The sequence below is a fragment of the Rhagoletis zephyria genome, unplaced genomic scaffold (assembly GCF_001687245.7).
Source record: "Rhagoletis zephyria isolate East Lansing unplaced genomic scaffold, Rhagoletis_zephyria_1.1 Rzeph_scaffold_00221, whole genome shotgun sequence".
NCBI classification, from domain to species: domain Eukaryota; kingdom Metazoa; phylum Arthropoda; class Insecta; order Diptera; family Tephritidae; genus Rhagoletis; species Rhagoletis zephyria.
Genome location: NW_016157305.1, coordinates 1 through 14971, shown reverse-complemented (window position 1 = coordinate 14971; position 14971 = coordinate 1). Strand labels below are relative to the sequence as shown.

The following is a 14971-nucleotide window of genomic DNA, read 5'->3' as shown; positions in this document are numbered from 1 at the left end:
GTAACCGGGATTTACCATGCTCACAATTTCTAAGTCAATTTAGTTTTGATCTTCCATCGGTAGGCTATTGAAAAACAAAGCTTTCTGCCGGCGAATACGAAATCGTCAATTTGCCAAAACAAAGTTGAAAAGGCTTTGGGGGCTTTCTAGAGAACAATATTTGTAAAAGTTTTCGCGTGGGCGACAGGCAAGAACAAATCGATGAAATGTGTGAGCTTTGTAATTTCATAAACAGAGTCAAAGGCATACAAGTCTACAATAATTGAACTGGCCTAATCGACTCTTTCCACTGGACAGCCATGAGTGGTCAAGAAAAGCAAAGGCGTCCACGAACACAATGGAAGGAATAATTGAAGAGGGTCCTCGCAGAAGTTGGAAAATAAGACAGTCTGTTGGCTGTTGATATCAAAACAAAACCAGCGAATAAAAAGAGAAGAAGAGTTGGGTTATAAATATATAAAGACAGACAATCCCAAACTACTTAGTTATAAGCGGTTTAACATCCAGCTGACGCGGATAAAATTCCTTACCAAATTAAACCCGCGAAAGGCAGTGCTTATACATTACAAAAAAGCTGTCACCAGGTCAATGAGAACTTTTTCCATCGGGGCCCCAAATATGTGCTTTCACAAAAGTACTAGAATTCGTACAACTTGGACAGAACAGACACTTGCGTTAATGAAGCCAGCTCTAGACTTTTTAATGCAAAGGGCCGAGTCACTATTAATATCGACCAGATTAAACCATCCAAAGGGATTGAAAGGCTCGATTAGAGTTTTCCAGGCACCCAAGCGGCCATAACTTTCAGGCTCATCAAGAGGTGTTTTGACATTCTCAAACTATTGGCAGTGAGAAACAGGGGAGAACTATGTTGGATACCAGGTCACTGCAAGATCGACATCGCCTCCGAACTGGCGAGATATAACTCATTAAGTGACCGGCGAAGGGGAGCACCTGTTACGCTCAATTTATTAACCAACTAACTAACAGACTAACCAATCGGTATACATACTAAAGAAATGGAAGACAAATTCTTGGAATATAAAAAGGCGTGAGTACCAAGTACTCATGAAATTTAATGTGTATACATCTGTATAATAGTTAGGGAATATTTCGGGATCGGTGTTCGAATAACACCGAAATTATTCCAAACTTGTCCCAAAATTTACCTAAAGTAGTCCTGCAGTGGTTCTGAAAAAGTCGCGAACTTGTGCAGAAAGGATCTCGAACAAGTCTTGAAGCGGTCCCTAAATAATCCCAAACTAGTCCAGAAATGTTTTTGAAATAGTCCCGAAATGGTCTTGAAGTAGTTTTGAATAAGTCGCTAAATGGTTCCTCATTAGTTCCCAAATAAGCCCAAACTAGTCCCAAACTGGGCCTAAACTACAAAATAGTCCTGAAATATCCCGTTGTGGCCGCTGTGGTGGTTAAAAGTTAATTTTACCATTCCGAAGGGCCTGGGATTGAGCCCGAGTCCGGCTATCATCAGAAAATAAAAGGAAAGAACTTTTTTTCTAATAAGAAGCAGTTCAGATTTCCAGCTGGGTTACACAAGAAGCAGTTTCAAATTTTCTGCTGGGTTAACGCAAATTTTACCCATACCGAGAGCTTTGATATTTAATAATAACATAATAAGATTGGCGCTTACACATATGTTAGTGTTTGGCCGAGCTTCTCCTCCGATTTGTGGTGTGCGCCTTGATGTTGTCACACAAAGGGGAGGGACCTACAGTTTAACGCCGACACCGAACGGCGATTGTATTTTTATGAGAAGCTGTTTTTCATGGCAGGAATACACTCGGAGGGTTGCCATTGCCTGCCGAGGGGCGACCGCTGTTAAGAAAAAACCTTCTTTCTACATTTCAAAAGTGCACTGAGGTAAGGCTGGTAGTTACATACATACATACCTAAGTATAAAAAATATGACTTACATTTTTTGAGCGCGGCTGTTTAGATCCCGTGGCCATTATTATCAATCCATTAGGCTCCTTTGTCCGAAATTTATATGAGATGGAGCTTTGCTTGCCAGTCTCCCATGGCGGTAAGACCTGTACATTTTCGAGCATTCAAGTGCATATTTATTAAATAATAAAAAATAAAAAAATATCATACCAAATGCGATTCGCGCGTCGTAAATGTAACTGGATCCTGCGGATCGCCAATTGGACATTGATAATCGACATTTCCAGCAACTTGGATTAATTTCGAGCCGCTCTTAGCCAAATCGATGAGATTCAATAGCAGTGTATCAGCAGAGAATTCAACCTTTCAGATAAGAGATTGCGTGTGTTATTTTGTAAATAAAAATTTAACATAATTGTGCGCACTAACTAACCTTACGCAGACAGCCGACAAAATTATTGTGCACCCGAGCACCGAGCAAGGCGCGCGGATTGACTGCGCCACCAACGTAAACGCGAGACGAGGAAAGCATAGTAAATTTGCCGGCTATGTGCGAGTGATCGGTGTAAACATCGTCGACTACGGTCACCAACTGTGTTGCAAAAAAATTAAATAAAGAAAATTTAAATAAAAATTAAAAGAATAATACATCNGGCTATGTGCGAGTGATCGGTGTAAACATCGTCGACTACGGTCACCAACTATGTTGCAAAAAAAATTAAATAAAGCAAATTAAAATAAAAATTAAAAGAATAATACATAATAATTAACTTAGTTAACATTCACTATGCAATTACACTTACTCTGCAGAAGCTTGTTATCGATGATATCTCCTGAATTCGTCGATGCACTGTCACTTTGTGCCACTGATGATCATCGAAGCGTACTTTAGATGGCTTAATATGCATTTCTTGCTTGCCGTTAGCCAAACCCATGGTTAGTGAAACGCCGCCATCACGTAGCGCCAAATTCAAGTAATCAGTACCGTGCCCTGTTAGTTAAGCAACAAATGTACATTTCAATTTAATAAAGCGCTACCCACTTTAAGCTGGCGAATCACATACCTGTGTAGAATAGTAAGCCATTGGGTTGGCGAGTACGAAAGTATAGCGTAATAGCATCCTGAGCGCTCACAATTGGCTCAGCACTAGTTTGGCCAAGATCATAAGACAGGAACTGTTGACCGCGAAATGTTGCTTCTGATGGTGCTTTCTCTGTAACGAAATGAAGAAAGGTGCATTTACAAATCACACTTTATATCGAGGGCTGAGTGGAAGATCGACCTTACTCGGTAGCCAGTTCGAAGACGCCCTGTCTCAGAAAACTTCTCAAGAACACCCTACTCCCAGAATTCGGTTCAAAAACTCCCTATCTCAAATGAAAATGTATTGAAAATGTGCTGAGATATAGCCTTTTTTAACCTTTGAATTCTGAGATAGGGTGTTCTTCAACCAAATTCTGAAANACAGGAACTGTTGACCGCGAAATGTTGCTTCTGATGGTGCTTTCTCTGTACCGAAATGAAGAAAGGTGCATTTACAAATCACACTTTATATCGAGGGCTGAGTGGAAGATCGACCTTACTCGGTAGCCAATTCGAAGACGCCCTGTCTCAGAAAACTTCTCAAGAACACCCTACTCCCAGAATTCGGTTCAAAAACTCCCTATCGCAAATGAAAATGCATTGAAAATGTGCTGAGATACAGCTTTTTTGAACCAAATTCTGCGATGTGGTGTTCTTCAACCAAATTCTGAAATATGGCGTTGTTGAAATATTTTCTGAGATAGGGCGTTTTCGAACTGGCTGCCGAAATAGGTCGATCTTCAACTNGTTTTCTGAGATATGGCGTTTTCGAACTGGCTGCCGAAATAGGTCGATCTGCAACGCAGGTGTCGATATGTAAATTAAATATTCGGCTTACCTTTTTCACAATATTGTCCATCATATTCGAGATTTCGGCACTCACATATTGGTCCTGAATCTGTTGAGATACAAATACCACCGTGTTGGCAAGGATCGCTTCGTTCGCAAGCATCTGTGGTATTGCCGCCGCGTACACCCTGAATTCGTGTGGGAAGTGTATAGCAAATAGTAGATATTAAGTATCTTGTATACAACTTTCAACAGGTATTACACTTAATTTTTTCTTATAGGCTAGTTCCACTGAAGTCTTAACTGCAGTAAAGAGATCTTTTAAATTAAAAATATATTAGGCGACAGTCCAATATTTCCTATAGCAGATTTTATTTTCACATGATGAGCATATATATATACTTCGTCCTTGATATGAAATTTAGACTTTTAATGGAGGATAAATCTCAAAATTATGTAGAATATATGGATGGTTCCTTACGCGGGATTCCACGTAACTGGAGAAAACTTTTGACTGGCCAGAAAAGATTATTTTGCGTACGGTTCAAGCAGCTCACGACCTCCGGATATCTACATATATTCACGTGTATCCTCTGGGTAGCAGCCAGACACCCGTTAGAAGCGAGCTAATGTTGAGAAGGTGAGAAACCTCGCGTGTGCCGATTTTGGGTACCGCCACGTAGAAACCTTCTCAAATAAAATTAACAACAAGCCTCGGATGGGACCCTCTTCTTTTAGTGACGACCACGGCAAACGTGTAAAGGACGAAGAGTTGAGTGCGTGCATCTGCAATGTCCGGAACATTAATGGGGCAGGTGCCACTGCCCGGCTGTTTGATGTCCTCGCGAAGAGAAAAGTTGACATCACGGCCATCCAGGCAATGCGATGGACTGGGCAAGGCAAGGAACCTGTAGGTACTTGCGATGTATACTACAGCGCAAATTCGGTACTGGATATATGGTGGGGTAGAGACTCCTACACCGAGTTGGAGGAGTGTCTAGCCACAATCCGTCTCAAGGCGAGATTTTTAAATATTTCACTCATTTTCGCCAACGTCCCGACGGAAGAGGATCCCTTCTATGAGCGCTTGGAGTGCACATACGACCGCTGTCCCCGTCACGATAACGAAATTGTGCTTGGTTATTTCAACGCCTAGGCGGGCAAAGAAAGGAAATTCGGCTTCACCGTCGCAAAATTCTGCCTTCACGGCGAAATATCCGATAACGTAATGAGGAGAATCGACTGCACTAGGTTCCAGTGAATAAAGATCCATCAATCTACATTGTTGCCTCAATCAATGCTATTAAAACTCGAAAGGACTACTGGTACGATGAGGTATTTCACGAAGCTGCAGACAAAAACGGGTCACGCTACGATCGGACGGAACGCGAACTATGTGAGACCAAAAACGTTTGTAAAAATATGTGAATGCCTGTTAAGTAACAAAAAAAAAGTTTAACCAATAAAACCGTAAACTGCAGTTAAGCCTCAGTAGAAATAGAAATGGGCTATTAGTTGCCTACCCTGATCACTTTCTCCTTTGGCATTTCACCATTGTCACACGGACCGTCACCACACTGGGAAGGAAGCAAGAAAATTTCAATTAAATGGTTCGTTTTAAATTCATACGGATCGTTCACAAATCGTACACCTAGCTAAAACCTTTTCTATAGTTTTTTGCACAATAAGGAAATACACCCATGGACAAAAGAATATTTGCAAAATTCAATATGATATTGATAGGAAATTTCGCTTATTAATAATATCTTTATTCAGAATTTTTAGAAAATTATCATGAACAAAATTTGTTTGTATATGTAAGGAAAATGAATGCTCAACATCTTCGACAAGAAAAAATCCGAATAAAGTTTCATTAATTTTTATTTTATATTAAAATTATTAAAAATTAATAAAAATTAAACATAAGCAAACAATATCATAATGATTCTGCACTTATTCTTTTGCCCATGAATGTATATCAGAATATAGTCGTAAAAATTGTTTAAGATATATTTATATTTTTAGTTTCGATGTCTCAAAGAATGTGGCAAATTCCGGTAAATAATCCAAACTCAAACCGTTTATATCTTAGAAAAAATAGGAATTTCCGATGCAATTAATGCCGTTTTCTTTTCTACCGAAAAATATTGGCTTTTCAGCGCCCTCTACGCACAAACACTAAGGAGAGGGCAATGAAAAGGCAACGTTTTTTGTAGAAAATAAAACGCTATAAATTTCCGAGAAATTTTTTGTATCTTTTAAAAAAGTGAGAAATATTCATGTTTTCTTAAATCAATTCGATTATAAAGAATGTTGTAAAGGCTTGAGGTTTTGATATACATACATACATACATAAGTACTTTTATCCACCGTATACAGTAATCCAAACAGACAAAACAAGAAATGTAAATATGCTTAATTGGCAATTTGTTGGAATGTGTTGGTTAATATTATTTTACAGCTGTCGTTTTCGTTAACCCAAATGAAATCCAATTTAAATATTTTCTTATTAGTGAAAAATATTTTCAAGTCACATAAAGTAAAATAACAAGAAAAACAAAACACCAAGCAAATCAGGCGTGAGGCGTAAGCGATTATGACCGGATGCATTTCCTACATACATAAGTCATACAGGGTTCCGAGTACCGAAACAGAGAGCTTTATGAAAAAGTTACATAATTTCTTAAATCAATCTACTCAAATCAAAAAAGTTGTAGTTTATCCAACATGCTGGCAAAAGAAGTTCAAACATTTTATAGTGGAGGAGATAGGGGTCATTAACTTCAAATGGCTTATGACTGCCTTTTGACAGTTGAGCCTAAAAGTGTTGAAGCCGAAAGATCAGCAGATTCTGTATGTAACAAGTTCAGGTCAAGACTAGAAGACTCCGCTTTAAATACTTTGCTGCTCATACGTACATATTTTTAGTGCGATAATAACAGCACCGTCACAAAAAAGGGGTGTGTGCTTGTAACCAGATCCACCTATCGACATGTATTTCGACCCGTTGAATCCGAATCTGAGGTCCGTTTGACTTGTTCACCCTCAAAACTTCAAGTTAATTGCGAAAAAGTAGTAAAAAATTCGCCATTTCTGTATGGAGTAGAATAAACAAGTTGAATTTTGAAAATCTGACATCAGATTCGTAATCAGCAACCCCAGAAACCTACTGGAAACGTATTTTAACCCTTGACAATGTTTAAAACGTTCAGTATCAACGTTTTAATTTTAGTACTTTTTTTTTAATTTGACCGCCATATTAGATCCGCCATTTTGAATTTAAAAAAATTGACTTCATATTCGTAATCGGCGACCCCAAAAACTCTCGAGTGCCGGGTTTCGAACAAATCCAATCATTAAAAAAAATTTACCGCCATTTTGAATTTCGAAAAACTGATTTCAGATTCGTAATTAGCAACCCCACAAACCTCCTGGTAACAAGTTCCAACCCATGACAATGCGTAAATCGTTCAGTATCAACGTTTTAATTTTACTAGTGTCTTTTCGAGAGCATATTTTCGGGAACTAGACCCATTCTAATTGTCCAAGACAGGTGTGTAATTAAGGGAAAGTTCCCCAATAATACCAGAGTAATTATATGTAAAAACCACATTTTTAGCCGCATGTTAACATGTCAAGAAAATAAAAAAATTGAGAACATCAGCGTTTTTATATAAAACCGTCCAGCGCGGCCTCTAAGAAAACTTTTTTTTTTTCAAAATAAAAAAACACGTTTCTCTTTTTTTATCACAAATAACAATATTCTGATGTAGCGTTTATGAATTTCCAAAAAGAGTGTTTTTATGAACCACTCTAATATGTATGTATATGTATGTTTTAAATCCCAAATAAGCATACTCAGTAGAAGAAAGAAGGAGTAAAAAAGCAATTACAGAAGACCTTCTCTGGAATGTAGAGGGCCTTACGATCTGCATGGTTTCCTTAATTATTTTTTTTTATATAAAATGTGCCCAATTGCAAAGTATTGCGTTTTCGCTTTCGGGAGCACAGCTAAAAGAAGGGCGTATTTCTTATGTGTTACTTATTTGTAACACTTCATAGATGCTTTTTCGTAATTAAGAAAAACCAATAACAAAAATTAAAAATTGTATGTTGGGTCTAACGAGATTCGAACCTGGGCCTTCCTGAAAGCTAACAAATAATATCAAACATTTCAGCGCACTCAGATACAGCCTTAAAATGTAAATGTGTGTTTCAAATTTTTATTTGAATCTACCCACCATGCAAAACATGAGAAATAGGTAACAATCGTCAATGGCAACAAATTGGCGACTCACCGCTTTATTGCTGTGGTGACAAATCGGCAACATCATTTCTTTCATGTTAACTTTGAAATAAATAAGTTATCAAAAATTCCCAAACTTATAAATTTCGCGTCAACAATATTGTCCAAAATCGTCTAATTTTTACCAAGGACAGGATTGAAAAAATTGAAAGTGCGAAAGAATGTATTAATTCCGTTTCTAAGTTCCAATTTTTTATACAAAAAATAAATGAAGTATTAAAAAGAATAAAATGATTTCAAATATTGCCTGAAGCGATAAGAAAACGACTCATTCAGGTAATAAGAAAACGACTCGCCCAGACGAGTTTCCTTCGGCGGACGGAGGAAATCGATACGATAGCAATTAATTTGTTTCCGAAGGCGGGACGTTTTCTTATTTATTTCTACCAATAAATAAGTTGTTGGGTGGGTAATTTTTAGCAATCGTTCAAACAAGCTCACTTTCATGTCGGTTTATTCGGTCCTTGGTCTCGGTGCTTGACAAAATTGCTTCCGAGTATTGTCAATGGTTGGTTTACTGTATACTGTGGCTTTAACCAATTTAACCTTGTAAGGGCCAATTTCTCAAAACCTTCATAAAAAATTATGCAGCACGTAAACTTGAAAATAACGAATAAATTAAAACACGTGAATAAAATGTCGTGTAATAATCAATTTTATGGGCACATAAATAAAGATCTGCTGGATGCGACTAGTAGTAATACTAGTAGCGTATGGCAAGGAAAATGTAGATGGCACATATTTAAATACATTATGTATGTATATCGCTAGCTTAGAGTGAAAAGTTGCTAAGTCAACTTTTTTTGAAAACTCTTATTTCGTCATGGGAGGCAAGAGAAATTAAAAATGCATCATTTCGTCAAAAGTAATTGGGAAATCCTTTATTAAAGATCGAATCCTTCGGATTGGTATAGAGTTTTACTTTATTTTAAATACGCAAAATGTGGTATTCAAAGTTTTTCGAAATACTTGAAAAAAATTACTACACATAAGAAATTTTTACCTCTTGGAAAATTTTTAAAAATGGACTTAGCCACCTTGCACTCTAAGCTAGCGATGTGTACAAGTACATTTTTTCAGTTCGATTGCAATGAGCCAATGAGCCACAATGTTATTAAGCATTGAAGGAAGTATATTCTTTAAGTAAATGTTGGGTTTTATTTTTGAATACACTTTTAAAACTCTACATATATTTGTCGCTTAAGCTAAAGTTTCATAAATGCAAAGGGCATAATTTTTCCTTGCATTATTTTGCAATTACATTTGTTTAAAATTTACCTTTATATCACGTGGTTGTTTCATTTCTTGACGGCGTGTCGCCCCACCTGGCTGGTCGGCGTATACCAAATTGCGTATGGCACCCCGGAACCTCGGCTCAAAGATGACGCTTGGCAAAGCTAATAATGCCAACTTTGTGCTGTACCTACACACCAAAAAATGTGTTGATATGCACAAATACATGCATAAACATTAGAAATTATGCGGTACAAGTGCGAAGTCCATTAATTTAAATGCTTTCACTTACATATAAATACCTACACACCGCTTCACTTGTATAGGTAAATTTTTTCATTCAAAAAACCAAGCATACATTTGGATGCACAAATATCTTCAATTGTAGGTATCGGAGGAGTTTCGGTTGTATTTAATTTTAATGAGGAGGAAGTAAATATCTTTTTATAGTTCGTTTTTGAATGTGGCCTTTTATAAAACTAAACAAAAAATCTGCTTATTTTTTTGATTTACGAAAACATATTCAAGGGCTTTAGGTAGTCGTAAATATGTATATTTTTTTTAAATTATAATTAGACTGGACCAACAAAAGTATTCTATTCACTTTAATCTATTTATCACTATTAGTATTGGGAACTCTATCCTTAGTTCAAATATAGTACGGTCAAAACCTGGTAAGAAGACTGCCATGGAGGCATTTAAAGCAATTCACAAACATCTTGTTCCGTGCCACTTTTATCGACGCTAAAAGAAATCACCGATCAGCAAAATGTGCGGATACGGATGCGTATCGCCAATGAAGATTAGGTATATCGGTATCGCGATGTTCTAAATTCGCAATATCCGATACCATTATATCTACCAAAATAATATCGATATATTGAATATCGGAAATATCGAAACCGAAATGGTTAATAAAATATATATTCATAAATATATGCATAAATTCCAATAACGAAGTTACTTTGGATAAGATGCACTTTAATCAGTTTGAAAAAATAGTAGTAGTTCAGCAACTTTGATTTACCCCTCCTATTTCTTGAGAATTGCAAACTGTTTAAAGAAATTTTGATATTTTTATGATTTTTTTGTTCTTCATGGTTACTATGCCAAAAGCTGTTCTGCGAGAACGAACACATTTTCCAACTATGTACCCAATTTTATTCTCAATTCTGAAGCCTAGATAACGTAGAGAAAAGTTGCCCATATCGTATCGCATCAGGTGTTGCGATATAAATTAACCGCTGTGATGAACAACAATATTGATATCTTGAATATCGTATCGGTATCGCGCATCCCTAGGGTGGTCACTTGCTTCGTTATCTCCTGTTTGCAGCTCCTGTGCTACAAACCGGTATGTGGAATAGTAAAATGACCCAAAAAATATGTGCCTGGTATTGAAAAGATGGCGTTGGAGGCGCAAAATGTTATACCGTTACTTAATTTCTGCAGTTTAAATTTCATCTGTTATCTAGCAAATACTTAAGTAATCGTTAACGACAATTTCATTTAATTCTCTTAACTTCAAACCTACTGTACCTATACGTATAAAAAAATGGGACTAATCCGGGATTACTGCGAAAGCAATCGCAAAGGAACGTGCGACCTTTGATGCATTTATATGGAATAACTGCCCCCCTTTAGTTGCGATTAATTAATACTCAATTGTATCCGATTGATACTAATCTCGGAATACTCGCTTTAGAGATTAGTCGCACAATTGCATGCGAATCGAAATTACAAGCAGATTTTTTATATTGCTTAACGAACAGCCGCTACCTATACGAGGTGTTTTTCTACTTCAGATTTTCAAATACTTTGATAAAAACGGAGACTCCCCAATGTCCTTCAATCCAGATATACGGGGCCTTTTTCATGAAGAAAAAGTAAACCTATTTTAATGAAGTGGGGTGTAACTTTGTACATATAAGTGTATGTACATATATGTATATGTGCGCATCATAATTTTCTCATATTCACCAAACAATCCATGAGTATATGTATGTACATATGTATGTAGAGATATTTGCTTTAGAATAACATTTGCAGTTGCAGGCTGGTCTAGAGGCAAAATCCTACAATGAACCCTGACGTTGACTGATTCTGCGTTTCAATCAAAATATATAAAGCCTCTTTTTCCACTAAAAGCTTATGTATAAATAACTTTAAATATTAAAATTTAACTGATTATTATTTTAACAATGTGAATAATTTACAATTGACATAAAGAACTTTGAGCCGCTATTATTTTATTCCCAATTTAATACCTTTATGCTGGATGTTACCGCACATTTTGTAACCGGGAAATTTAAGGGCTCGAGCCCCCCTAACTTTAAAATTTTTACTTATATATTCAAAAATAGTGCCAGGAAATGATAGCTCGATGAATTCACTAAGGTTAGGAAGAGGCGTGCGAATAACTGGCACTTCCACTCGGTTGCAAATTTACCCATTGGCAATGCCCTCTATGAGTGCCAGGCGGAGGTACATCCTTCTAAGCGAGGTTAATCCAGAATGTCAGTATAAAGTCTGTTAAACCATTTACAATCCCGGATGAAACCGTGGATGTTAGATATTTTCACCAAATGCTTGAGAGGCCTTGTCAGTAGAGCTGGGCATTGGCATAAGAAGTGGTAAATCGATTCCTCTTCATCCACATTGCGACAAATTCTGCAGAATTGTTTTGTGTCAATATTTCCTCCGTGCGACTCTTATTGAATCTCGGCCACAAGGATCTTGAGACATCACAGTCGTCCCGACGTTCCCTGTATAAGACAAGCCGCCTTATCTATGGCAAATCTCTCCGCCTAAAAGACACTGCAGTTATCAGGCAGGCGGTATGATTGCCTTATTTAAAAGTCCTTGGAGTACAAACCCGAGTCGACTCTTTTTTTCATTTTTGAGCCAATCTTCCGGTGTTGAAAAATGTAGAAAAAAATTATCCGATTAAACGTAAGTTAGCTAAAAACGTTCTCTGAATTTTTCGTGCTCTATGAATACATATTTTGGCGCACTCTACATAATTGGCTTGAGAATGGAGGGCACTCATAGCATGCATGTGCACTCGTCTTTACGAATGAATCTAAATTAACGTTAAGCAAAAATTTATGAGGAGCATTCGTATTCATTGCAAATTTCTTGTTTTTTTTTAACTAAAAAAATTCTAAAATCTTAATTCTATTTAACAACCCTCATCTACTGACCAGCCTGAATTCTATATCTTCCATATTTTCAGGGTACATTGTTATATCCTCAATGAATTGGTTTGGTGAAAAGACAAAGTATTTTCTATTTCACGGTAGATCACCAACCAATTTGGCATGCCGCCCACGTAGACATCAGAATTGGTGGCAAATTTTCCAAATTGAAACTCCTTGCCCTTGGTTGTACTGCTCTGCGACACGCCATCCACAATAAGCGATGTTTGTTCGTCATTGCGAAGAACCTATAAGCATGATGAACGAAAACTCAAAAATAGCACACTAATATTGTATATATATATATAAGTACACACACACACATATATATGTATGTGCAAACAATAGGATGCGCAACGCAAGAATCTTCCACAACAGACATATGTAGGAGCAAAAAAAAACAACAAAGTACAAAAACTCACCTGCACTTTATGCCAATGCCCATCATGCAACTCTCGTCCCACAGTTATGATATGCGCACCACCACCCAAATTATAACGCAAACGCAATGCACCTTCGACCAATTTGAGCTCAAAGAAATCATAAGTGCCACCATCATCGGTGTAAAGCACCAAACCATTGGGCTGTTCAGTCTTAAACTCCAGCTCTAATGAACCGTTGAGTCCCGTATACCATTTGCGAAATTGGGCGAACGAATTTTGTGAGCCATCCAGTTGAAAGGCGTTGCATGGCGACAAAAGCGCTGAACATAACAGCACTAATCCGGTGAAAGCATACACCGAGGCGGGTACATTTATGGTCAGGAGCTGCAGCAGCATCTGCAGCGGTGACTTTCGATGTGGTTTCAGTCGTCCACAACGGGGGGAATATAGCGGTACAGAGGCAAGGCTAGTTGTGCGACAACCTTCAAGCCGATTGCTGATACCACCATTTGTGTTGAATTTAAATTTTTTGCTGACTGGTGTATTGTTATTGTTGCTGTTGCTGTTGCTGGTGTTGTTGTTGTTGCGATCATTGCGCTGGCGAACCATTTGCCGAAGTGGCAGTTTTTGTTCGATAGTTGTTGACTGTTGGCCAATGTTGCTGCAGCAGCTATGGGCATCGTTCCGATTACTGCAGCAATTGCTGCTACTACAGCTACTGTTGCTGTTGCTGCTGCTACTGCATGTTGCAGCGCCGTTAGAGAGGTAACTAGCGGCACGCATTGCATATGCTTTGCATTTGCTCAGCAGCTCATTTTGCTCGCCGAGCGACATTCTGCCTGGTAGTGTCGTAGCTTAGCACTAGTTTTGCATATTTTTTGGCGCTAGTGTTGCTTTTGCTTTTTTCAGTTTTATATCTTTAGGTGTTTAAAGAAGTTTTCCTTTTTGATATGTTCGAAAATTTGCGCCTGCTAGTATGTGAGCACAGTGCGGAAATATATGCTTCTACGCCAAAAAGCACACAATGCGTTTTTTTTATGGGGATACACTCTATGCTCACGTTGTTGTTGTTTATGTTCTACTTATATTAAGCGCATTGTGCGCTTATGCATTATTTATGCTATGAGCTTGCATTCCTGACGTCCTTGATACGATTATAATACTTTTACGCTTCTAGATACATACATATGTATGTGTGTTTGACGTACATGCATACATACATTCGTTTTCACCAGTTATAATTTCAAGTTTGTTTTACACTTCGTTTGTGGAATCTTGCGTATCGCTGTCGTTTATCCTTGAAGTCACTTTGCATTTGATGACAATCTCTCGGAGACGTACATACATACATAACAACTTGAGTACCTACGTATGTTTGTAAAAACACATGTGATGCTGACGTTGAAGTGAAGCTGCGTGTGTGTGTAGCACTCACTATAAATGTTTCTTACGTGTATTTAAATCGCGTGTAAGTTTCATTGAATTGTATTTACGCTCTTCTATCCACTCTCTATTTGTTCACGAATTCCCCCACTTGACTCCACTTCCGCCTACGAGTGTGCTTATTTCTATGCATTTAATTTTTTTCTGTTTTTCGGAAAGCTTTTGAAAGCTTTTCTCACCGCTTTTTGTATACACAGCGCGAAAGTCGTTCTCTCGTTCTCTCTCTGCCTATATAGCGTTTGTTTTTTTAATGATATCTTTGTTTTATTAGTTGTTTATATGAACGCGATGGTGAAGTGAAGCGGACAGCGCTAATAAGTATGCTACGTTTTTTTTACACTTTTTAAGTAATTTTCGAAATAGAAGCGGACGGTTGGTCGGTGTTACGTAGTTGATTGGTTTGTTAATTTATTTTTATTTTTTAGGTTGTTTGGCTATTTGATTGTTTTGTTTTTTTCTCTGGCTTTGCATTTGATTTATGCTATTAATATGCTCGTCTCACATAGAATTTGTCCACATACATAAGTAGTTAATTTATTACACTTAGCCAAAATCATTTTACAGAATATCTGTGTTATTTTCTGTAATAACAAGTAAGAAAGTCTAAGTTCGGGCGGAGCCGAACATTAAATAC

The 14971-nt window shown here is 37.4% G+C and overlaps 1 protein-coding gene across 1 annotated transcript in view; it reads right to left on the bottom strand.

Moving 5' to 3' along the window:
- Window positions 1-14913, bottom strand: part of LOC108358181 (neurexin-1-like) — a 51526-nt gene extending 36613 nt beyond the window's left edge. Inside the window, 10 exon segments of the mRNA XM_017609353.1 lie at window positions 1932-2048; window positions 2113-2265; window positions 2336-2494; window positions 2706-2893; window positions 2967-3116; window positions 3825-3963; window positions 5299-5352; window positions 9360-9504; window positions 12626-12759; window positions 12934-14913. Coding sequence (XP_017464842.1) covers window positions 1932-2048; window positions 2113-2265; window positions 2336-2494; window positions 2706-2893; window positions 2967-3116; window positions 3825-3963; window positions 5299-5352; window positions 9360-9504; window positions 12626-12759; window positions 12934-13728 — 2034 coding nt within the window. The 5' untranslated portion in view covers window positions 13729-14913.
- Window positions 14914-14971: the final 58 nt, after the last annotated feature.